The sequence below is a fragment of the Papio anubis genome, chromosome 14 (genome assembly GCF_008728515.1).
Source record: "Papio anubis isolate 15944 chromosome 14, Panubis1.0, whole genome shotgun sequence".
NCBI lineage: Eukaryota > Metazoa > Chordata > Mammalia > Primates > Cercopithecidae > Papio > Papio anubis.
In genome coordinates, this window is record NC_044989.1 from 37,156,463 (window position 1) to 37,182,256 (window position 25,794).

Here is a 25,794-nt window from a genome sequence, read left to right on the forward strand (position 1 = left end):
ACATTGAACAGTACAGCAATATATATCTATGGTTATGCATAATGACTTGTTATCCATAGCTATTTAGAATACCCTAGCTCACACAGCTATTATTGTAACAGTGCTTGCTAATATGTTTGCTTCAGCCAACAAAAAAGCTCTATGCTATATCTTCCATCTACAAATTCAATATAGAGTACATACTCTGAGATATCAAACTTAAGTCACAGAAATTTAAAGTGTTACTATAGTAACTGTTGTTGCTAGCCTATACCGTCTCTATTTTGTTTAACTACTACTTTGAACTCCATAAAAGTAAAACTCAGAATGTAATACTTACCATCTGGAGGAAGCTGACTAGAAAATTCAGCTGGTAAAGTCAAGAGTGCATAATCTTTTAATGCTGCTAACCACAGGCGACTGAGTGTTGGCAGCTCGGGTTGTACCAGTGTTATTAAACTATCTGGTGGCAGTTCATCGATGGTACCGTAGTCATCATCATCATCGTCAGTATTTTTAATTGCTCTTTTTGGTTTTGACTCTGCTTCCTTTTTAATATTCATAGCAACCACATATACCTAAGACGATATTTAGGAGGACAAAATAACAAGGCATAAGATAAAAAAATAAGATATTTTAAGTTATTATAAAAATACAGTTAAATCATCAAAGATAACTGGGTATAGATATTAGAAAGCATATACTTTGGCCAGGTGCGGTGGCTCATGCCTGTAATCCCAGCATTTTGGGAGGCCGAGATAGGTGGATCACGAGGTCAAGAGATCGAGACCATCCTGGCCAACATAGTGAAACCCTGTCTCTATGAAAAATACAAAAATTAGCCGGGCATGGTGGCGGGCACCTGTAGTCCCAGCTACTCCGGAGGCTGAGGCAGGGGAATCGCTTCAACCCAGGAGGCGGAGGCTGCAGTAAGCCAAGATCGCCCCACTGCACTCCAGCCAGGCGACATAGTGAGACTCCGTCTCAAAAAAAAAAAAGAAGAAGAAGAAAAAAAAGAAAGTATATACTTTGATTGGGTATGGTGGCTCAAGCCTGTAATCCCAGCACTTAGAGAGGCTGAGAATCACATGAAGCCAGGAGGTCAAGATCAGCCTGGGCAATATAGTAAGACCCTATCTCTACAAAAAACAACAAAAATACTAGCCAGGCATGGTGGCACATGCCTGTAGTCCCAGCTACTTGGGAGGCTGAGGCAGAAGGATCGCTTGAGCCCAGGAGTTCAAGGTTCCAGTGAGGTATGATCATGCCACTGCACTTCAGCCTGGGCACCAGATTTGAGATCCTGTCTGAAAAAAAGAAAAAAAAAAAAGTATATACAACTCCATGATTTCCTGATAAACACAAAAGAATAATTCCAGAGGCCGGGCGCGGTGGCTCAAGCCTGTAATCCCAGCACTTTGGGAGGCCGAGATGGGCGGATCACGAGGTCAGGAGATCGAGACCATCCTGGCTGACACGGTGAAACCCCGTCTCTACTAAAAAATACGAAAACTTAGCCGGCGAGGAGGCGGGCGCCTGTAGTCCCAGCTACTCGGGAGGCTGAGGCAGGAGAATGGCGTAAACCCGGGAGGTGGAGCTTGCAGTGAGCTGAGATTCGGCCACTGCACTCCAGCCTGGGTGACAGAGCGAGACTCCGTCTCAAAAAAAAAAAAAAAAAAAAAAAAGAATAATTCCATTTGCTTTGGAGGTATTTTTCTTAAAAAACTGATCCGACTTCTGACTATTCCTCTGATGGCATGTTCCTTGAGTAGGCTTCTCGGAGTTTTTTCCGGCTTCCCTCATTCTACTTTACAAAGCACCCCCCACTTTTTTTTTTTTTTTTTTCGCCACAGGGTATAACTCTTTTTCTGCCTCCACCTTCCTAGACTCATTAGACAACCAGGCATTCAAAGTAAGCAGCTGAGAGGTGAAGAGACATCAGAAAGGATTTCCATAAATATCTTTCTAAACTCCTCCTTACACAGACCTTAAATGATATTTTGCAATCTAGCCTTTACAACAGATAGCCTGGCCAATATAATCTGCTAGTCACATACATTATCTGTATCCTTTCTCTCTAGTTTGTGAGCCAAAAAGACATAAAAGCAACTTTCCTAAAATATAATTTCAAAGATTCTTCTTTGTTGAATCATATTTATTTTCCTTTGTTTTTATAATACATTTAGGCTTTGGCAACTGGCACATACAAAGCTGAATAGCATATTAATGAGAAAACAAAAAACAAAGGAATGACAGCAAGCAAGAAAAGAATTACGCTAGATAAACATCTTGAGAAAACTGTCTTTCCTCCACAGTGTTATGTCTATTGTACCTAACGAGAAAGTCTAAGTACAGTATCTGTATAGGTACACTGCAAGTTTCTTGATGAGAAGCACTGTGTCTTACCCCTATTCCTACACTGAGCAGACTTACAGCACAGAGAAAATACAGAGTAATTGACTAAATTCTAAAATAGGGACTTTGGATCTCCAAAGTTATAAATATATCATAGTCATATCTTCTAGTGATTACACGCTTGTTTTCCCCCCTAAATTTGTTATAACACCTTTTTTTTTTAGATGGAGTCTCGATCTGTAATCCAGGCTGGAGTGCAGTGGCGCGATCTCAGCTCACTGCAACCTCCACCTCCCAGGTTCAAGTGATTCTCCTGTCTCAGACTCCCGGGTAGCTGGGATTACACACCACCACGCCTGACTAATTTTTGTATTTTTAGTAGAGGCAGGGTTTCACCATGTTGGCCAGGCTGGTCTCAAACTCCTGACCTCAGGTGATCCATCTTCCTCGGCCTCCCAAAGTGCCCAGCCACTAACATTATTAAGAAAATGTCACGATAAGCACTCTTAAGTATATCCAGCCATTCACTCATCAAATCTTTACTATGTAGGCACCTTTTGCCTTGAATTTGTTATTGTTCTAAGACTGGAAGCAAAAAAAAAAACAAAAACAAATAATACATAGTTTTTGCTCTCCATGAATTCACAGGCTAATATTATAATGAGAGGGAAGTGAAAAAGTGCTTAAAAGAAGAAACTTTTAAATATTTGGTTTTAATTATTTATCTTCTATAATCTTTTTAATGATTTATCTTCTAGTATACTCTACCCAGTGCGTAGGCAGTGTCTGGTACCTAATGAACACTCGGCAGTTTACGCAATGAATGAATGAGTCTCAGGGAACATCACAGATAAACAAATCTTAGCCTTGGGAGTGTGAGAAAGGTGAGACAGTTTTTAAGGACAAAAGTTCACTTGCTCACAGGCAAAGATGGAAAGGGAGCTTAGAGGCAGAGGGAGCAGCCAGAGCAAGAGCACAGAAATAGGAAACTGCATGGTAATCTAAGTAAAGAGCAAGTTTCTCATATAGACTGAGCACAGGTTATAAGTTGGAAGTAGTTGAAGTGTTTTACTCTGCAGGCAATGGGGAAGCAAGGGTGTCACTGTAAGACTTTAAGGTCTATGTATGCATTTTTCCTCAACTTATAATTTTATTTTAATAATCATGCTATAAAAAGTTGGGAAAATAAGAGTTAAAAATGACTCATAACCTCAATTTCTGGGTTTTTAGATTCTATCTTTGTAAGTTGTAATTTTGTGTACAGAGATTCCGTATTTAGTTTTACTGATAAACATGTCACAGGGTTTTCTCATGTGAATACCAGTTTTCATAATCACTATTTTAATGACTTACAGTGGATGACCCATGATGTATCCACCAGTTTTCCCACAGTTGAAATTTTATATTTACTTCTCATTCTTTACTTAGCATTGGGAATCTTAGAAAGATGAAACACAGCTTTTGAAGACAAAAGATATTCATTTCTTCATATAAATAATGTTGCAAGTAAACATTTTTGTAAACTTACCTCTTTTCCACATTTTGGATATTTTTCACTAGAATACAGGCCCAGAAATGGAATTACTGGGTCAATGTTTACAAATATTTTTATGACTCTGAATAGACATTGCCAAATGCTTTCTAAAAAGGTTCTATATTTTACATTGCTACCTGCAATATATCAGAATATATCTTTCAGATCTATTTTAAAATAAATTTTAGGCTTATTTTTCTTATAGATATTACACAAAAAAGGAGAAAAATCAGAAACATAAGCAAAATGAAAATTAAAACCACACATAATCCTACTACTCAGATACAATGCTGTTAACAGTCCAGTTATGTAAACATGCTCACAGTTTTTTACGTAATAATGAGTGTGTATGTTTGTGTGTGTGTGTGTGTGTGTATAATTTCTACCCCAATTTTCTAGTCACTTAATATCATCTTTCAAGATCAAGAAATACATTTAGGTTACTTCCACTTTTTTGTGAATAACACCACCGTAACAAATACCCTTGCAGCAGAACTTTTGTGCATATCCTTAAATATTCCTGAGAATAAAGTCGTCGACAAACGTGTGCAGTTTTAAAATTAATTAATTAACTAATTTTTTTGAGACACAGTCTCACTCTTGTTGCCCAGGCTGGAGTGCAATGGCGCAATCTCAGCTCACTGCAAACTCTGCCTCCCAGGTTCAAGCGATTCTCCTGCCTTGCCTCCCAAGTAGCTGGGATTACAGGCATGCGCCACCACGCCAGGCTAATTTTCTATTTTTAGTAGAGACAGGGTTTCACGATGTTGGCCAGGCTGGTCTTAAACTCCTGACCTCAGGTGATCCGCCTGCCTCAGTCTCCCAAAGTGCTGGGATTACAGGCGTGAGCCACTGTGCCTCGCCTATGTGTGCAGTTTTAGAGGATGTACAGAGGAAGGTGCTGAAGATTCAAAGAGGAAGAGTTGACAGCACTGAGCTTCACACAGCCTCCTCCTCACCCTCATGCCTAACTGGTATCTCCTCCTATCTTCCATGTTTCAGTGTAAACATCGCTTTCTCCAAAAAGACTACTTCTGAGCCTCCAGTCTATTGTAAGTGCCTCTGCTATGTGTTTCAAAACACTTCGTATTTCTCCTATGATAATACTCCTTACCCTTTGTTGCATCTACTTGTTTACCAGTTTGTGTTGCTCAGCAAATGTAGTATATCTCACCCCTGTACTCTCAACTGCTAACCTGACAGAGCTGAAGCTAAATAACACTTTGTTGAATGAATCAGAGGGTGGGAAGTAAGGGAATGAGAAAAGTTTAGTCTTAGATTAGCGGAAAAGCTTAAAATAATTATAATTCCAATAGTCTTCCCTTAAACGTGGTTTTACTTTCTGTGGTTTCAGTTACCTGTTGCTGAATAATACCACGAAAATAGGGAAGTGAGATACTGAGCTGGTACAGGAAGGAATTAGTTACTTCAATACTGGAGGGCAGATGATAAGAATTCTATAGCAACTGGTAGAAGGAATTTAGAAAAGTGAATTTAAAACAATGTAATTATATATTTTTTAAAGTGACTGTGAGAATGAAAAAGGTAAAACTAGCTATTAAAAAACAAAATAAGCTGGGCACTGTGGTGCATGCCTGCAGTCCCAGCTACTCCGAAGGCGGTGGCAGGAGGACTGTTTGGGCCCAGGAGTTCAAGCCTAGGCTGGGCAACAAAGACCCTACCTTTAAAAAAAAACAAACAAAACCCCTATGGCCTCGATATCAAGGTGGCAAGTCTACTGAAATGTAATCAAAGAAAAGATTTTTGGCATAAAATATGTTCTATTTTTTATATTTTTGAGTTTTTCCTACCTAATTTCCTCATATTATGTAGGGCAGCCGTTCCTCAATACAGAGGTTTTCAGTAGACTGATTAACATATTTTCAAAAAATATTCCATATCACGGGTTAATTTTTAAAAAACAAACATTTTTTTACCAACAGAAGTAGGGGAACATTTTCTCATGGATGAATAAATGGGTCAAAAACAATAGGTTGCAGTGTAGTAAACAATAGGTGTAGTCGTTACCTCTGCCCAAGCTTTGAGAACAGCCAGTTTTTCCATGGTTGTGGCGCTCTCTCGGTACAGCTGGCTAGAGGATCCTTTTCCAGCCTGAACTTTGTCCAGAGAAGAAACAAGAAGATTGTGTACTCGACGGAGATCATTGAGATCACTGACAACTCCACTTCCAATCCATGTACTACATACCTAGACAAAGAGAATTCAAAAACTTTTGTGTAAAAAAAATTAACACGGTATAAGAAAATGGAATAAATGATTTTTTTCCTAGCAGATAAAACACAAAAGAAAACCAAAGAAAAAAGTAAAATAAACTACCCAATGCTATGCTTTGATGATGATGATGATTATTATTATTTTGAAACGGAGTCTCGCTCTGTCACCCAGGCTGGAGTGCAGTGGCGCGATCTCGGGTCACTGCAAGCTCCGCCTCCCGGGTTCAAGCAATTCTCCTGCCTCAGCCTCCCAAGTAGCTGGGACTACAGGTGCCCACCACCACGCCTGGCTAATTTTTGTATTTTTAGTAGAGACGGGGGTTTCATCATGTTAGCAGGATGGTCTTGATCTCCTAACCTTGTGATCTGCCTGCCTCAGCCTCCCAAAGTGCTGGTATTACAGGCATGAGCCATCATGCCCGGCCGATATTATTTTTTATATCAATGGTAAGCACAGATTTTATTGTTCTCCTATGTAGAAAACAAAATAGTACTTATTTAACATGTTTCCACTGTGTACTTTAACAAAAATGTTAACAGAAATAATTTTCCACCCAAAGCAGTTCAGTCTTGAATAATTCTTCAACAAAATTTCTGCTTACCATAGGCAAAGGGTTATGCTAGCTGCTATGAAGGGGACTTAAAAAAAAAAAAGAGGCTGGGTCCGGTGGCTTACGCCTGTAATCCCAGCACTTTGGGAGGCCGAGGCAGGCAGATCACGAGGTCAGGAGATTGAGACCATCCTGGCCAACATGGTGAAACCCTGTCTCTACTAAAAATACAAAAATTAGCTGGGTGTGTGAGTGGTGGCGCATACCTGTAATCCCAGCTGCTCGGGAGGCTCAGGCAGGAGAATCGCTAGAACCAGGGAGCCAGAAGTTGCGGTGAGCCGAGATCATGCTACTGCACTCCAGCCTGGCGACAGAGCGAGATTCCATCTCAAAAAATAAAAAGGAATAGGAAAAAAAATCTAGTCCCTACCCTCAAGTAAGAAAACACAGACTGAGGCCGGGCACAGTGGCTCAAGCCTGTAATCCCAGCACTTTGGGAGGCCGAGTCAGGAGATTGAGACCATCCTGGCTAACACGGTGAAACCCCGTCTCTACTAAAAAATACAAAAAATTAGCTGGGCGAGGTGGCGGGCGCCTGTAGTCCCAGCTACACGGGAGGCTGAGGCAGGAGAATGGCATAAACCTGGGAGGCGGAGCTTGCAGTGAGCTGAGATCCAGCCACTGCACTCCAGCCCGGGTGACAGAGCAAGACTCCGTCTCAAAAAAAAAAAAAAAAAAAAAGAAAACACAGATTGAATGAACACATGGGAATGTTTTACCACTGTTATATGACACTTAAAAACAGACAAGGGAGAGATTAATTCTAGCAGGAGAAATGGGAATGTTTAGGTGTTAAGGGGGTTTGTATGTATAGACATAGGAGAGTTACATGAGGAAGAAATGTGATTAGGAAAGTTAACTGGGATTAGATTAAGGTAAATTTTAAATTCCATGGAAAATGAATTCACACTCATTCTGTAAGCAATTGTGAGTTTCTATGGCCTCTGGACACGGGGATCATATTATTAGAATTGTGCTTTAGGAAAACTGTTCCAGTACTTATGTATAAGAAAAAATGTATATAGATAGTAAGTAATATGTTCAGCTAAGTGTCTTCAACAATACCATAGAACAGAGAGGATATGGATCAAACTGGGAACGGAATAAAAAAGGAGAGGCATCTGAGACAGACTTGTAGTTAGAAATCCCAGGATATGGCCGGGCGCGGTGGCTCAAGCCTGTAATCCCAGCACTTTGGGAGGCCGAGGCGGGTGGATCATGAGGTCAGGAGATCGAGACCATCCTGGCTAACATGGTGAAACCCCGTCTCTACTAAAAATACAAAAAACTAGCCGGGCGTGGTGGCGGGCGCCTGTAGTCCCAGCTACTCGGAGGCTGAGGCAGGAGAATGGCGTGAACCTGGGAGGCGGAGCTTGCAGTGAGCTGAGATCGCGCCACTGCACTCCAGCCTGGGTGACACAGCGCGAGACTCCGTCTCAAAAAAAAAAAAAAAAAAAAGAAATCCCAGGATATGGAAACCAATTAGCTATTTTAGGGAAAGGGTGAAGGGAGATACAAAAAGAGTAAGGAATCAACAATTGCCAAATGCTGACTGTTGAAGCTTCTGACTTGAATGGAAGGAAGGTGATACTACTGCTTTATGGGGATGATAGGGGAACAAAGGAAACTACGTGGAGATGAGAAGTGAGAGAGCATGATTTTAATTTTGAATATTTTTACATGCTGAGTTCAAAGTGCCACTAAGAGACTTGTGGAAAGATATTCAGCAGGCAATTAAAAACTTGGGTCTGGATTTCAGGAGCAAGTTCAAGGGTAATTACATAACCCTAGGAATTCCCACACAAAGCTGATAACTAAAGTATTATTAGTTAATATTTTTTCCAAGGACAGGTTAAAAAAAAAAAAAGCTTTAAAGCCAGACCAGATGGAATATAGTTATAATTAAGGGACAAGTAGAATAAGAATAAAGAAAGAAATTGAAAAGAAAACACCAGAAAAACAAAAGAAAAAGCAGGCAAGTGCAGTGCCAATGGAGCCAAGGGAAGAATTTCAGGAAGGAAGGGGTGGTCTCATAGTGTCAACTTTATCAACAATAATTACATGCCCTTACTTTCTTATCTGAAATCCTTGGACCAAGATTTTTATCAGAGTTCACAACTTTTGGGTAAAAGGTAATAAGGTACCTGAACCTCATTAAAGAATACACCTAGCAAGATGTGTGGCAGCACCCCATAATTACCATATAGATGTATCTGCAACAAAATGTATTACAAATCACAATAAGAAAGATTAACGAATGCTACATTCTCACTTAGCTTCACGTCAGAGCCAAATGAGTACAAGTCAGCTCAGGTTTTGCTGCCAAATAAATGATAAAAAAAGCTTTTGGTTTTCACAGCATTTGGGTTTCAAATCATGGCTAATGGACTTGAGTTCCTATATTGAAAACGTTTTAAAAGTTAAGAATAAGTATTTATGTCAAATTTTATTCTCATAGAATTCAAAACTAATTTTAATAAAATTAATAAGGACATTTTTAACTGATTGTAACCAATTAAGGACATACTGATGGCAAAATTTAAAATGTCAGTCAAAACTGCTGAAAAATAATTAAATATAAAGTGAAAAGAAATTAAATATGAATATGAAAAGAAAGAGTTGTTACTCCTAAGGAAACTAAAGAACATATGGGAAAGATTTGATAAATATTTCTGTGAAATTTGGTAGAAATGTAACTAAAAGTTGGGGAAAATTACAGAGATTAGGAATTTGGCACTAAGCTTTCTTTGCAAAAACCTAAGTACTTTCTTCACATTAAAGAATCAGAAACTAGGCCGGGCGCGGTGGCTCATGCCTGCAATCCCAGCACTTTCGGAGGCTGAGGTGGGTGGATCACCTGAGGTCAGGAGTTAGAGACCAGCCTGGCCAACATTGCAAAACCCCGTCTCTACTAAAAATACAAAAATTAGCTGGGCGTGGTGGCACACACCTGTAATCCCAGCTACTTGGAAGGCTGCGGCAGGAGAATCACTTGAACCCGGGAGGTGGAAGTCGCAGTGAGCCAAGATCACACCACCGCACTACAGCCTGGGCAACAAAGGGAGACTCTGTCTCCAAAAAAAAAAAAAAAAAAAAAGAGCCAGGTGCGGTGGCTCACACATGTAATCCCAGCACTTTGGGAGGCTGAGGTGAGTGGATCACCTGAGGCCATGAGCTCAAGACCAGCCTGGCCAACATGGTGAAACCCCATCTCTACTAAAAATACAAAAAATTAGTTGGGCATCATGGCATACACCTGCAATCCCAGCTACTCAGGAGGCTGAGGCAGGAGAATCACTTGAACCTGGGAGGTGGAGGGTGCAGTGAGCCAAGATCAAGCCACAGTACTCCAGCCTGGACAACAAGAGCAAAACTTTGTCTCAAAAAAAAAAAAAAATCTGAAACTAGAATCACAGATAATGCATTATGGAGTCTGTTTATGAAGAGTGACAAAGTAGCACTGAATTAGTAAAATAATCTTCAGAGAAAAGACTTTGCCCTACATGAAAAGCCTGGTGAATGAATGTACATTTAAAAGTTTTATGCTGAAATGAAATATTTAAGTATGCATTATGTTCATGATCTGACCCTACTTTAAATAATTTTTGATTGATCCACTGATTACTGTACCCGGCTGTGTGACAACTGAGAGTCCTTCCTATAATCTAAGAGTTACCCTGATTTTAAAGTTTCTTAACATGACATTTGTTCTAACAAACAGGCTAGGATATCATGTAGGCCAACTCCTTACTTTCCTTTAAGGAAAGGAAATTGTAACCTACAGCTTTACTTGTTAGGAAACCACTCCCAGCAATAGAAGGAAAGGAGGTCACAAATTTAAGCCTGCCACTAGAAAAAAGGAAACTTCTTATAAAAAAACGCAGCTAGGGCCACAAAAGCAATTAAGTTTAAGGCAAATTCAATACTCATATACAAGATAAAATTCTAATAGCCTTTGCTTTTCTAATGATCAGGAGCATTGTAGGAGATTTTGTCTGCTTAAATGCTGTGCTCTGAAACATAATCACGATACACTTATTTACATATGGACAGTAATTTTTTGATATTTGTGTAGCAGTATCCCAAACCAAATTACCTAGTCGAACTTGAAGGTGTGCACCATGATCGAGAGACCTATCTCTTATCAACAACGTTTCTTCTCTCTCTGGTCTCCTGTCAGTGAAGACAGTTAATTTCTCTGAAGACTGCCTGCCATTAAGGTTTCAGAGATACCAATCTCAAAAATGGAAGGAAGGGGCAAACTCGTATTCAGTTACAGAGAGAATAAAGTCAGAATTTTAAACCTATTATTGCAGAATCTTCTCTGCATAGAGGTTACATGAAGCTTGGCCATGGATTCTAAGCAAAAATGATGGACCACAGCACTTTACTCCAGAAAACTAGGAAGAAGAGAGTTGCTTCTCTTCTGTCTTTAGGTAAGCAGACAAATAACCTGATTTCCTAAAAGATTAGAGCTTAATACATGAATCCTTTTTCAAAATGAAGCATATGAAAAAGAGAAACTGATTAAAGGCATAAGAAAATATGCGTTTTTTGAGGGCTGGGTGTGGTGGCTCACGCCTGTAATACCAGCACTTTGGGAGGCCAAGGCTGGCGGATCACGAGATCAGGAGTTTGAGACCAGCCTGACCAACATGTGAAACACTGTCTCTACTAAAAATACAAAAATTAGCTGGGTATGGTGGCGGGCGCCTGTAACCCCAGCTACTCAGGAGGTTGAGGCAGGAGAATTGCTTGAACCTGGGAGGAGGAGGTTACAGTGAGCCGAGATCACACGCCACTGCACTCCAGCCTGGGCGAGAGAGCAAGACTCAGTCTCCAAAAATAAAAAGAAAATGTGCCATTTTTTGGTGGTTTTGTTTTGAGTCTCCTCAGATATAATAAGGTGAGAGTAATTCCCTGGGATTAATTTTGCAATGAAATGTGTATATTGTGAAATTCTCTTCAGGATGATTTAATATCTACAAACTAGCAAAATTTTTATAATATGTGGTCAAAAACAGTGTTTCAACCACAATGTTTATTACCTAATTATTATTTCATCATTTCATACAGAATAAAAAGGAAAATTACCACTGTTGTATTTCCAAGATAAAAATATTATTTAGTTTTGCTCTTTTTTTTTTTTTTTTTTAGACAGGGTCTCGCTCTGTTGCCCAGGCTGGAGTGCAGTGGTGCAATCTTGGGTTATTGTAGCCTTGACCTCCTAGGCTCAAGATATCCTCCAACGTCAGCCTCCCGAGTAGCCTGGACTACAGGTGTATGTCACCATGCCCAGCTAATTTTTGTATTTTTTTGTAGAGATGGGGTTTCCCCATGATGCCCAGGCTGATCTCAAACACCTGGGTTCAAGCGATCCTCCCATGTTGGTCTCCCAAATTTTTCTCTATTCTTTCACACAAGTTAAATTCTAAGATATCTATGAATTTATAGAAGACAACTATACAAAGTCCCATTTTTCTCCTTACCTGGCAAGCTTTTGCTATTATATCTGATGGTGTATCTTGTGAAAAGGCTGGTCTTAGAGCAGCTCCCACCTAGAAAAATAAATAAAGCATTTTATTTTTTATTTTTATTTTTTGAGACATGGTCTTACTCTGCCACCTAGGCGGGAGTGCAGTGGTGCGACCTTGGCTCATCACAACCTCTGCCTCCCAGGCTCAAGCAATTCTCCTTCCTCAGCCTCCTGAGTAGCTGGGATTACAGGTGTGTGCCACTACCGCCAGACTAATTTTTGTATTTTCAGTAGAGACAGGGTTTCACCATGTTGGCCTGGCTGGTCTTGAACGCCTGACCTCAAATTGTCCACCCACCTCAGCCTCCGAAAGTGCTGGGATTACAGGTGTGAGCCACCGCGACTGGCCCAAGGCATTTTATTTTTAAAGGTAAGTAGTAAACATAAAGCCTCTTGTGTGTTTGGAGATGAAAACACACAAAAACACTTCTATGTTCCTTTCCTTTTTATGACCTCTCCCTTATTTCTTTTCAGTTATAATAAACTCAGTCATACCCTTTTTCTTTTGCTTTCCAGGAGGTTATCATTATCAAATCTATATGAATGTTATATAAAGTAGGCAAAAATCTTGTTTTTTTTCTCGTTTTTGTTTCATACTAAACAGGATTTTCCGACAAAGTCACATTATCAGACATACCAAAAATTGCTATTGTTAGATTTTTTTTCTGTCTATATTTTTCTAAACCTATTTCTAAGAGTATTTACCTTATGAGTCAATCTTCTATCTGGATCAATTTCTTTAAACAACTGAGTAGTACTAAAGATTTACAGTCACTCCATGACCCTAGAGGACATTTAACCTCAAAAGGAGATGCTTTAAAAAGCTGCTCAAAAATATTAATTTATGCATTTTTGTTATATTAATAAGTAGAGGAATATGAGCTTCTGTTTTAAATAAGCCCACATCAGTCACAGATTCTTAGCTATATTAGATACAACAAGTATAAGTTGAATACAGGAGTAAGATGTAGTCAGCTCCTACGTTGAGATATTCTTCCCTTATAATAGAGATCCAGTTGGTCAGGTATATCGATAGTAGTTAGGAAATGAATCGAGACTCCCTCTCTATGACTAAAGACAGATGGTAACTGATCACAGTATGTGAGCCAGTATTGGATTCTGTACTGGCAGAGAAAGAATACTGTATGAAATAGGTTACTGGGTTGACTGACACAACTGGAATATGACAGATTATGTAAAAGTAGTATATCAATGTTGAATTTCTTGAGGTTACCTATTCTGTAGTCATATAAGACAATGTTCTTGTCCTTTGAAAATACAGTCTAAAATGCTCAAGGGTAAAAGCACATGATTTAAACAATTTATTTTTAAATGGTTTAGAAAAAAACTGTGTGTTGGGGAAAGAGAGAGAGAACCATTGTTTAAGCATATGAGGCAAAATTAACAATTGGCAAATATGAATATGGGTTGTAAGGTAGTTTTTTATTCTATTCTTGTAGCTTTTCTGTAAATTTGATATCATTCTTTTTTTTTTTTTGAGACAGAGTCTTGCTCTCCCGTCCTGCAGGCTGGAGTGAAGTGGTGGGATCTTGGCTCACTGCAACCTCCACCTATCAGTTTCAAGTGATTCTCCTTCCTCAGCCTCCCAAGCAGCTGGGATTACGGGTGTGTGCCACCATGCCTGGCTAATTTTTGTATTTTTAGTAGAGATGGGATTTCGCCATGTTGGCCAATCTGGTCTCGAACTCCTGACCTCAGGTGATCCATCCGCCTCAGCCTCCCAAAGTGCTAGGATTACAGGCGTGAGCCACCGCGCCCAGCAATAGCATTTCTTTTTTTTTTTTTTTTTTCTTTTTTTTGAGATGGAGTCTTGCTCTGTTGCCCAGGCTGTACTGCAATGGTGCAATCTCAGCTCACTGCACTCTCTGCCTCCCTTGTTCAAGTGATTCTCCTGCCTCAGCTTCCTGAGTAGGATTACAGGTGTGCACCACCATGCCCAACTAATTTTTGTATTTTTAGTAGAGATAGGGTTTCACCATGCTGGCCGGGCTGGTCTCGAGCTCCTGACCTCAGGCGATCTGCCCACCTCGGCTTCCTAAAGTGCTGGGATTACAGGCATAAGTCACCGCTCTCAGCTGGCGATATCATTTCTAAATAAAAAGTCTTTTAAGAAACCCACCATTCCAATAGGTTGGGTATTTGGGAGTAAACAATTGTATACAGGTTTTCTACAGCTAGTTGGGCTAGAAGTTATAATTTCTTCACTTAAGATGTAAAACAACGGATTATACATAATTCACATTTTAAATTTTTTATATATTTAAGCACAACTTTTAGATGAGGTATAGCGTACTGAAGCAAAGATTTTGCCATAATCACAGTAAAAAAAAAAAATCTGTTATTTCCTTGTTAAAAAATTTTATCCGGCCGGGCGCGGTGGCTCAAGCCTGTAATCCCAGCACTTTGGGAGGCCGAGATGGGCGGATCACGAGGTCAGGAGATCGAGACCATCCTGGCTAAAACGGTGAAACCCCGTCTCTACTAAGAAATACAAAAAATAGCTGGGTGAGGTGGCGGGCACCTGTAGTCCCAGCTACTCGGGAGGCTGAGGCCGGAGAATGGCGTGAACCCGGGAGGCGGAGCTTGCAGTGAGCTGAGATCCGGCCACTGCACTCCAGCCTGGGCGACAGAGCGAGACTCCGTCTCAAAAAAAAAAAAAAAAAAAAAAAATTTATCCTTCATATAACCCCCCACTGCTAGGATTAGTTTACTGTGCCTCATTTGAATAACATAAGTACAGGTATGAATCTCAGGACCCACAAGCAGATCCCTCTTTTGAATGAAATAAAAAAAAATTGGGCGGGCGTGGTGCCTCACGCCTGGAATCCCAGCACTTTGGGAGGCCAAGGCGGGTGAATCACGAGGTCAGGAGATCGAGACCATCCTGGCTAACACGGTGAAACCCCGTCTCTACTAAAAATACAAAAATTAGCCGGACTTGGTGGCATGAGCCTATAGTCCCAGCTACTTGGGAGCCTGAGGCAGGAGAATGGCATGAACCTGGGAGGCAGAGCTTGCAGTGAGCCAAGATTATGCCACGGCACTCCAGCCTGGGTGACACAGTGAGACTCTGTCTCCAAAACAAAACAAAAAACTTTGAAAATATCTAACTCTTTCAGCAATACTTTTTTTTTCTTTTTGAGACAGAGTCTCCCTCTGTCACCCAGGCTAGAGTGCAGTGGCGCGATCTCAGCTCACTGCAACCTCCGCCTCCTGGGTTCAAGGGATTCTCTTGCCTCAGCCTCCCGAGTAGCTGGGACTACAGGCGTGTGCCACCAGGCCCGGCTAATTTTTTGTATTTTTAGTAGAGATGGGGTTTCACCGTGTTAGCCAGGATGGTCTCAATCTCCTGACCTTGTGATCCACCTGCTTCGGCCTCCCAAAGTGCTAGGTTTACAGGTGTGAGCCACTGTGCCCGACCTCAGTAATACTTTTAACTGTTGTTCTTAAGAGTTAATTTATCCTTTATTATACAAGCGGCAACTGCTATCTGTTTCTAAAAATGCTTATGAAGGTTTGCCATATAAAAATAATGGCAGCAAATCCACAACACTCTTTTGAAGGTTCCTTTTATCTCTTAAAGGGCAGGGCTAAATATCTAAACACAAGACTGGAAAACTGAGCTGGAATTTCTATTCTAGTTTTATCACTAATATGTTATCACAACTTAAAAATAGTGACAACAGCTTGACACTTATTTCTTCATTTGTGGGGTGACTAAAACTAGGTAACAGACAATGGAGATAGAGACGCATTCTACAGAAATAAACAGATTGCAGTTCCAAATGCAGTCCTTCAGGAAGTCCACACTTCTTCAGTCGTCTTTCAAAAGATCAATTTTAAATTTTTAAATAAATAGAAAATCTCACATTAGCCTGATACTGCTCCAGTATCACATGACCTGGAAATTCTGGCTCAGGCACAGACGCAAACTTCTTGATAATGTCTTCAAGTGCCTGGAGCCCAGCCATTCGCAGCTGGTTGCTATGATCAGTCGCAGCCATGAATGCCATGCGAATGAGGTCAGAGAGATGAAGTACCAAGAGGTCATCTAAAAATAAAAAAAGAATGCAAAAATGAAAACTCTTCCAAAAATAAGTGTAATAACATAAAAATATGAAATGAAATACAGTTTTGATAAAAAACACAATCCACATATTTCATGACTTTGGAAATAGTAAAGATACTATATTCTTTCAAGACAACTTCTATATCAATCTTTCAAGAATAGTGATATACAATACAGTAATGCTGATGATGTTATAGGATGTACAATGATATTTGATGCAAAATACTTTTAACGTAACTTTCCTAAAATCAGTTTCTAATTCTTTAAGAACAAAGGCTTGGCAAACTTTTTAGGTAAAGAACCAGACAGTTAATACTTTTGACTTTATGAAAGAAAATAGAATCTTGGGACCCCAAACTCACTAGGCCAAAGAGAAACTGAGGCTTGGGGACTGAGTCTTGCAATACTGCCTTCCTTTTGCTCCCAGGTAGCTGTTAATTTCACATCTGTGTGTCACTGCCTCATTTTAAGCCACATTCCCACAATGACAGAAGGCCAAAAATCTTCCCAAATGGCCTCCTCTCACAAATTGCTCACAAGGAATCTTTCCAAATACATATCCCTCGCTAAGAACCAGCCCTAAAACCAAGTTCTGCTGAATCTCACCCTGACAATGTCAACTACCAGCTTATTTTCACAGGTATAGGACAAAGACAAGATGAGAAATCATCCCTCTCTCTACACTGAGGCCAATGCATAACCGACTTTTTCCTTTATTCCTCCTTTTCACATGTAAAATGTAGATTTACAGAGGCTAGGCAGGGTGAGGTGGCTAAGCCTGTAAACCTAGCACTTTGGGAAGCTGAGGTGGGTGGACAGGTTGAGCTCAAGAGTTCAAGACCAGTCTGGGCAACATGGTGAACCTCATCTCTACAAAACATACAAAAATTAGCTGGGCTTGGTGGTGTGGACCTGTAGTCCCAGCTACTCAGGGGGCTGAGGTGGGAGGGTCCCTTGAACCTGGGAGGTCAAGGCTGCAGTGAGCCGAGAGCATGCAACTGCACTCCAGCCTGGGTGACAAAGTAAGACCCTGTCTCAAAAACAAAACAAAAAAAACCATTTACTGAGGCTAATCAAAGCCTCACAGGAATATAATAACCATTTACCTCACTGCTTACCCTCCCTTCCCTTTTTTTTTTTTTTCCATCCTGCTGTTCTTTCTTCTTTAAATAATGAAGTTCCCAAAACCCCCTTTGGATAAAACATGGGTCACAGATGCTCCTGTTACCCATGTTTTTTCCCAGGTGAATCCTTAACCTTGGCTAAAAAGCCTCTATCAATTGATATCTGCGCTTCAGTCACTTTTTGGTTCACACTTTGTAGGCTATATTATCTTATTTTTTCTTTTTTTGAGATGGAGTATTGCTCTGTTTCTCAGGCTGGAATGCAGTGGTGTGATCTTGGCTCACTGCAAACTCTGCCCCCAAAGGGTTCAAGTGATTCTCCTGCCTCAGCCTTCCGAGTAGCTGGGATTACAGGCCTCACCACCACACCCAGCTAATTTTTGTATTTTTAGTAGAGATGGGGTTTCACCATGTTGACCAGGCTGGTCTCAAACTCCTGACCTTGTGATTTGCCCACCTCTGCCTCCCAAAGTGCTGGGATAACAGGCGTGAGCCAGTGTGCCTGGTCTCAGGCTATATTATCTCCATTGCAACTACTTAGCTCCACTGTTACTGTGCAAAAGCAGCCACAGACAATACGTATAGAAATGAGTGTGCTGTGCTCCAGTAAAACTTTATTTACAAAAATGACTGTAGGTTGGATTTGGACAGTAGGCTGTAGTCTGCCAATCTCTACTTCAGAAAAACCCTTGTCAGGAAACTTAAATCTACAAAATAAGAAAGAAAAGACTTTTATAAGAATAAGATGTGGAAAAGGGAAATGTTTTTCCTTTTAGACCTAGAGTAAAAGTTGTCCTGGATCTGTATGAACCAAGTTTAAAAGCAAGTCTCAAAATAATTAAAATGATACCAAGTAATTTAACTACATCCCAGAACAAAGTCCAAAATTATTTTGGAACACACCAAAATCCAGCATTAATATCATAAAATTTATAATGTCTGATATCTAATAAAAAAAATTACCAAGAATGCAAAGAAGTAGGGAAATATGTCTCACAACAAAGAGAGAGAGAAAAAAAAAAAATCGGTGAATAGAAACAAGTCTAGAAATGAAAAAGATAAGAGAAGTAGACAGGGAACTTTACATAGCTATTATCGATATGTTTCCTATGTTCAAAAAAAGGAAAAGAAAAGCACGAAAATAATGAAGGGAGAAATGAAAGGTAGAAAAAAACCACAAAGGGGAATTGATAAATATAAAGTAAAATATCTGAAATGAAAACTACACTGGATAAAATTAATAGAGATTAAATACTACAGATCAGTGAACTTAAAAGACATAGCAACACAAATTATCTAAAGAAATTATTAAGCTCAAGGCTTATAAAGTTCTTCAGGAGGCTTCAAAACCCACAAAGTCTTTTTGAAGCAGTGACAATTCTATGGTTCAGCCTGATCTTCAAACAGTTCCTATTTAAATAAGTTTTTGTTGTTATTGTTGTTGTCAAAGTTACAAGTTGTGTACCTTCAATTTTTTTTCATGTGCCTACCAAAAAAACTAATTCTAGAATCTTGAGTTTAAAAAGAATATCTGGCCAGGTGCGGTGACTCATGTTGGTAATCCCAGAACTTTGGGAGGCCAAGGCGGGCAGAGGCCAGGAGTTTGAGATCAGCCTGGCCAACATAGTGAAACTCCATCTCTACTAAAAATACAAAAATTAGCTGGATATGGTGGCGGGTGCCTGTAATCCCAGCTGCTCGGGAGGCTGAGGCAGGAGAATCGCTTGAACCCAGGAGGCTGAGGCTGCAGTGAGCCGAGATCACACCACTGCATTCTAGCTTGGGTGACAGAGCGAGACTCTGTCTCAGAAAAAAATAAATAAATAAAATAAAAATAAAAGAATATCTGTTGCTTTGTGGGTGGGAGGCAAGCAGAGAAGGGAAAACATTTGGCTAGAAGCCCGCAGTGCTTCCTCACCTAAAGGAAGCAAAAACATACCACCAATAAAAGCAAGGTGTTTTTTTTTTTCTTTTTTTGAGAAAGAGTCTCGCTCTGTTGCCCAGGCTGGAATGCAGTAGCACGATCTCGGCTCACTGCAAACTCTGCCTCTCGAGTTCACGCCATTCTCCTGCCTCAGCCTCCCGAGTAGCTGGGACTACAGGCACCTGCCACCACACCTGGCTGATTTTTTTTTTGTATTTTTAGTAGAGACGGGGTTTCACCATGTTAGCCAGGATGGTCTCGATCTCCTGACCTCGTGATCCACCTGCCACGGCCTCCCAAAGTGCTGGGATTACAGGCCTGAGCCACTGCTCCTGGCCAAAAGCAAGGTTTTGAACTAAGTAGGTTGAAGAGTTATCTGCACTCTCATGTTTACTGCAGGACTATTCACAGTAACCAAGATATGGAACCAACCTAAGTATCTATCAATTGATAAAGAAAATGTGGTATAAATACATAATGGAATACTATTCAGTCATAGAAAAGAATAAAGTCCTATTATTTGAGACAACATGGATGAACTTGGAGGCATTAGGTTAACTGAAATACGTCAGGCACAGAAAAATACCACATGATCTCATTCATACGTGGAATCTAAAAAAGTTAATCTAACAGAAGTAGAGAGTAGAATGGTGGTTACCAGAGGTTGGGTGGTTAAGGGTAAGATGGGGATATGTTGGTCAAAGTATGTTGAGTTACAGTTAAATAGGAGGAATAAATGTAAGAGATCTACTCTATAGCATGGTGACTATAGTTAATGACAATACACTGTGTTCTTGAAAAATGCAAAGATGGTGGATGTTAAGTGGTCTCACACAAAAATGATAACTAGGTGAGGTAATGCATTTGTTAATTTGCTAGATTTAACTATTCTACAATGTATACATACTTCAAAACATCTTGTTGTACATGATATATATATATATGTAAGTCAATTAAACAAATTTTGCCCATCTCATAAACTAAAAAAGTTAAGATGATAATTATTATATGTATTTTACTACAACAAAAAAACTGAGAAACAAACAAGAATGAGGTATAATAAACTACGGCCAAAATTTGGGAGAAAATTCCCAAGGCAGTAGGAAGTAGATTAAAATGAGTCTACTTATATTATGCCAACCTGAAAGTAAATAAAAAGACCTATTATTCCTCCTGCACTCTATCATCTAATATACAAAGTCTAGGACTGTATCAATCTACCAAACTAAAATCTAGGCAATTGCTTCTGGAACGAGGGTGCCACTTTCCCCAACAACCAGAGTGCTGCTGCTTCTCTGCCCATCTCTATGTCTACCCTTCCAAAGCAAGACCTCTTGTCTTTTTCTAAATCCCAGGAAGTGAACTCTTGAAAAGGTGGGTATGAAAAGGGGACTGAACAAAAACTTCAAAGTGGAAAAAAAATTAGGGGGTTTATTATATGTGGGGAGTAGTAATTCTCTACAATTAAAGCATAGGAGATAGGAAGATGAAGAGATGAAGATGATACAGGAGAGCCTGAAGAGCACATTTACTGGGTCTATACTTTTTCATATACTCTGCCATGACTGTTCGGAATCAGAATGGCAGGCGGTGATGTTAGAAAGCATCCTGTTAGAAAGGATCCACAGCAAAATATGCCAGACACTGGAATCTGGGTGGGAGCTGTTACAGCAGCTTACCATCCAACTACAGGTGGGAAATACATGAACAACAGAGAACACGGGCAATCCACCTCTACACTGAGAGAAAATTTCAAATATGGAATCTTCTCTTTCAAGAATATATAAACAATTAAGTTTATTAAAGAAAAATGCAACCAGGGAAAAGAAAGATTCTGAAGATTCAGAGAAATGGCTAATCTCTGCAAACAATTTTCTATAAAAACCAGAATAAAATTAAAAAAAAAAAATCATGTGGCATCCTCAATAGGATGGAAAGAATCATGGCTGCTATGGTATAAAAACAGAAAATCTTAGAGAGTAAAACGGATATGATACAATGGAGGTGGGAGAAATGTAGACAAATTACAGGAAAATTAAAAAAATTAAAGCAGATTTAAGATTATTAATGAAGGCTAAAAAAAGCAAAACATCAATGTATAAAGAAAAAACCTGTGAGGATCTCTGAGCACTAAGGTAAAAAGAACAAGACACAATGAGGAAGAAAAACAACAGTTAAGATCTACAAAGAAAGAAAAGCCTACCTAAGGATTTTCACTATTCGCTAAATGTAGTACGCACACTTATGATTCCATGGCTTTACAAATTCTCTTACTTCCTCTGATTCTTTTTATTTATTTATTTTTTGGCAATCAGCTTTTTCATGTTGAATCCCTCCGCTTCTAATAATCCAGTGTGGTAGGCAGAATATTGGCAGCCCAAAATTTCCACACCTAATCCCTAGAATCTGTGACTATGTTACCTTGTAGGGCAAAAGGGACTCTGCAGATGTGATTATCGTTATGGAGTTTAAAACATGGAGACTGGCCTAAATTATCACGGCAGACCCAATCTAATTACATGAGCCCTTAAAAGCAGAGCACCTTTCCTGGCTGCAGTCAGAGACACGTGAGGACTGAAGAAGCATCACAGAAAGATTTAACGCTGCTGCCTTTGAAAAGAGAGAAAGGGAGCCGTGAGCCAAAGAGTGCAGGCAGCATATATGAGCTGGAAAGAAAAGGAAAGGGATGCCCCCTAGAGCCTCCAGAAAGGAACACAGCCCTGCCGACGCCTTGATGTTACCCCACCGAGACTTCTGACCTCCAGAACTGTAAGATGATAAACTTGTGTGATTTTAAACCAAGTCTGTGGGCATTTGTTATAGCAGCCATAGAAAACTAATGCCACCAGTCTCTTCTAACCCTTTCTCTGCCTTTAAAACTTCAAAATAACCTTTTCTGTGATGTCTTCCCTGGCTTTATAGGAAATGAATACTATATGTTTTTTAATGTTCTCAAAGTACTTTAACATACTACTATTAGGACACCCCACAACCATTTGACTGAGAAGTCTGTCTCTCTGTCTTCTAGGCTGTAAGTTCTTCCAGGGTATGGACTATGTTTTTTTCTTCTCTGTATCCCCACTGTATACCAAAAAATAGGATGCAGTAAATATTTGCTGAATAATGACATGAACAAAAACACTGTGTTCATGATGTATTGTGCTTTGCTGATACTCTATATTCAGTCTCATTTTATACATGTTGTACTACTGTTTTCCAGTTTGTATGTTTTTGAGACAGAGTCTTGCTCTGTCACTCAGGCTGGAGTGTGGTGGCGTGATCTTGGCTCACTGCTACCTCCGCCTCCTGGGTTCAAGCGCTTCTCCTGACTCAGCCTTCTGAGCGGCTGGGACTACAGGCACGTGCCAGGATGTCCACTAATTTTTTGTATTTTTAGTAGAGATGGGGTTTCAGCATGTTGGCCAGGCTGGTTTCGAACTCCTGACCTCAAGTGATTCACCCGCCTCAGCCTCCCAAAGTGCTAGGATTACAGGCATGAGCCACCGCACTCAGCCTGTTTGTTTTAAAAATATGTATGTGAGCTCTGCTGCTTCTTATACACAATGAAATAACCCAAAAGGCATTTTCAATTCATAGATGTCAATATTGTTAATACATACAATTTGTCTTCAGATATTTAAAAAATGATTGGGTGATAAAGAGACAGCAAACTATAGGATAAGGAATCTGTTACTCTATCACCTCTCAATTTCTCTGGGTCTCTTCAACTATGAAATGAAGGTACTGGGCCTGATGGTCTCTTTGTAAATTCCCTATAATATCAGATTCAGGGGATACACGGTATAAAAAGTTTACAAAAGATAAAAAATAATGAGATAAAAATTGTTTCCATAATAAACAATTTTCACCTTTTCAAAAATACCTAATAGCACTTCTGAAATTTGAGAGTTTGCAATCTACCAAGGCATTCATGAATTCTGACATTCTCCATGGCTGGGGATTCTCACTTTATTTATATGCCTTAAAATTTTACCATTTCCTTTCTGCTGAAATGCTAAAATCCAGGACAATGTACTAAGAAAATCTAAGTAACTGCCATGATTATCCTTTGGGCAAATGATTAAAGAGACAGACACACAGATCAATGTATCTTGTGGACCACCTTCTTCAACTTATCTTCCCAATAGGAATCAGAAGATGAATAGGATGAAGAGTGTGTAGAGGGGACAGAAAACTAAGATGAAAGGCAAGAGAACTTACAATAAACAAATGGCACATTCTAAAGCACACTACATCCATAGCAGTAAAATATCTCATATCAGTAAAACATCTCAAGCTGTAAAAATGCTTTGGGGAAAATAAGCGCTGATTTTAAATTTACTTGTAGGGTTTCGAAGTTTAGCAGAACGCGCCAAGGCAAGATCAAAGTGAGCCTGGTCTGCATTCTCACACAAATTGATGATTCGACACAGGCAATCCGCAGCAAATACTCGAGTGGCCCAGCGAGGGGCCACAAAAGGCTTTGATTTATCTTCTTCACCTAACGTGGTAAACATGGTATCATCATCCATCTCATCCTTCTTTTCAGATTCTTCATCTTTTCCACTACTTAAGAGAGTTGCAGTACTCATATCTATAACAAGAATAAGGAATATTATAACAACCTTACATAAGCAAAAATGATCCTTTAAAAAGTTATTAATGTTAAAAATTTTTTAATTTAAAAAAAAGACTAAATTCTTACTTTCTGGAAAACAGTAAAACTAGCAAACTTTTTTTTTCAACAATCAAAAGCCAAGGAAAGGATAACATAAATTACTTTTATGTAAACTACATTTACATATTTCAATAGTTTTACATAGTATGTGTTACTCTAGAGTAACTCGGGATTTTTATGTATGAAAATTTAGTTTGAAGTTCCAAAAAATTTTGAAATACATTTTCCCAACAATATAAAAAAGCTCATTTGTTTATAACATAATTTAACCTTCAACATTTTGACAGGGATTTGTAGATCAAAAGTTATTACTTTTAAATATAAGCTCAGATTTACATGTATGTATCTTTATACATATATCTATATGCATATATCAGAAGTAAAACAATTTCCATTATTTTAAGAACACATATTAAATACTTACCACTAGAAGCTGCCAGGACATCTTTACAAAGCATTAGCCAATGAGAAAGTTTTTCTACTGCCAGCGAAGAAAGCATATGTCCCAAAGTGTCATGAATATCAGAACACAATTTTCGATCTGTCTCCCGGTCTAGCATTCCAAAAAGTAGTCCCTCAAGACCAGTTTCTGTTATATTAACACCTTGGTGCCGGCAATGGATATCACTTCGAGAACTAACCCCAGGTGCAAAAGGATTGACATCTGAAAGGTAATTTTTACAAATGAATTTGTATGGGATTTTTGTTGTATGCTATAGGTAACAATTATGATAAAGATCAAGTCTTACATATAAATTCACAACAGCCACAAAACCAGCTAGCTACATACAATTTAACTACGGCCTCTAGTTTACGTATCTTTGGGATCATAATTTAATCTGGCAATTAGAGTAAAACCTTGAACTGTAAAACTGATTATTCTGAGATATTGTAAACAAATCTCAGGGAACACTCAATAAATATTTGATTCTAATAAGAAAAAGTGTGGGAAAGAGATATACAGCTAAATATATTTAACAAACTAAAAAACTGTTTTATTTGTTAGAAGAATAAGTTGAAACTTACTCAGTCTTATAGTTCAGATTTTAAAAATTTTATAAAGTCAGAACACAAACTCTAAGTGGACTGTATCCTAACAGTTCATTTAAAAATTGGGAAAACTCAAGGCCGGGCGCAGTGGCTCACACCTGTAATCCCAGCACTTTAGAAGGCCCCATCACCTGAGGTCAGGAGTTCGAGACCAGTCTGGCCAACATGTTGAAACGCCATCTCTACTAAAAATACAAAAATTAGCTGGGTGTGGTGGCAGGTGTCTGTAATCCCAGCTACTCGGGAGGCTGAGGCAGGAGAATCTCTTGAACCTAGGAGGCGGAGGTTGCAGTGAGACGAGATTGTGCCATTGCACTCCAGCCTGGAAACTCCGTCGGGTGCGGTGGCTCAAACCTGCAATCCCAGCACTTTATGGGGCTGAGGCAGGTGGATCACAAGGTCAGGAGTTCAAGACCAGCCTGGTCAAGATGGTGAAATCCTGCCTCTACTAAAAATACAAAAATTAGCCGGGTGCGGTGGCAGGTGCCTGTAATCCGAGCCACTCGGGAGGCTGAGGCAGGAGAATCACTTGAACCTGGGAGGTGGAGGTTGCAGTGAGCTGATATCGTGCCACTGCACTCCGGCCTGGGTGACAGTGTGAGACTCCGTTTCATAAATAAATAAATATATAAATAAATATAAAAATAAAAAATAAATAAAAATTGGGAAAACCCAAAGA

General features: G+C 39.5%; 1 protein-coding gene across 6 annotated transcripts in view; it reads right to left on the minus strand.

Annotated features, from left to right (window-relative positions):
• The window catches only part of HEATR5B (HEAT repeat containing 5B), a 106,739-nt gene that overhangs the window by 25,051 nt on the left and 55,894 nt on the right, over positions 1 to 25,794 (minus strand). For all 6 annotated transcript variants that reach the window (XM_031655076.1, XM_031655075.1, XM_031655074.1 and 3 more), the window contains 6 exons: positions 24,490 to 24,729; positions 23,730 to 23,981; positions 16,140 to 16,321; positions 12,203 to 12,271; positions 5,897 to 6,076; positions 320 to 557 (listed from right to left, as the gene is read on the minus strand). In XM_031655076.1, the coding sequence (XP_031510936.1) occupies positions 320 to 557; positions 5,897 to 6,076; positions 12,203 to 12,271; positions 16,140 to 16,321; positions 23,730 to 23,981; positions 24,490 to 24,729 (1,161 nt within the window). The remainder of the gene's footprint in view (positions 1 to 319; positions 558 to 5,896; positions 6,077 to 12,202; positions 12,272 to 16,139; positions 16,322 to 23,729; positions 23,982 to 24,489; positions 24,730 to 25,794) is intronic.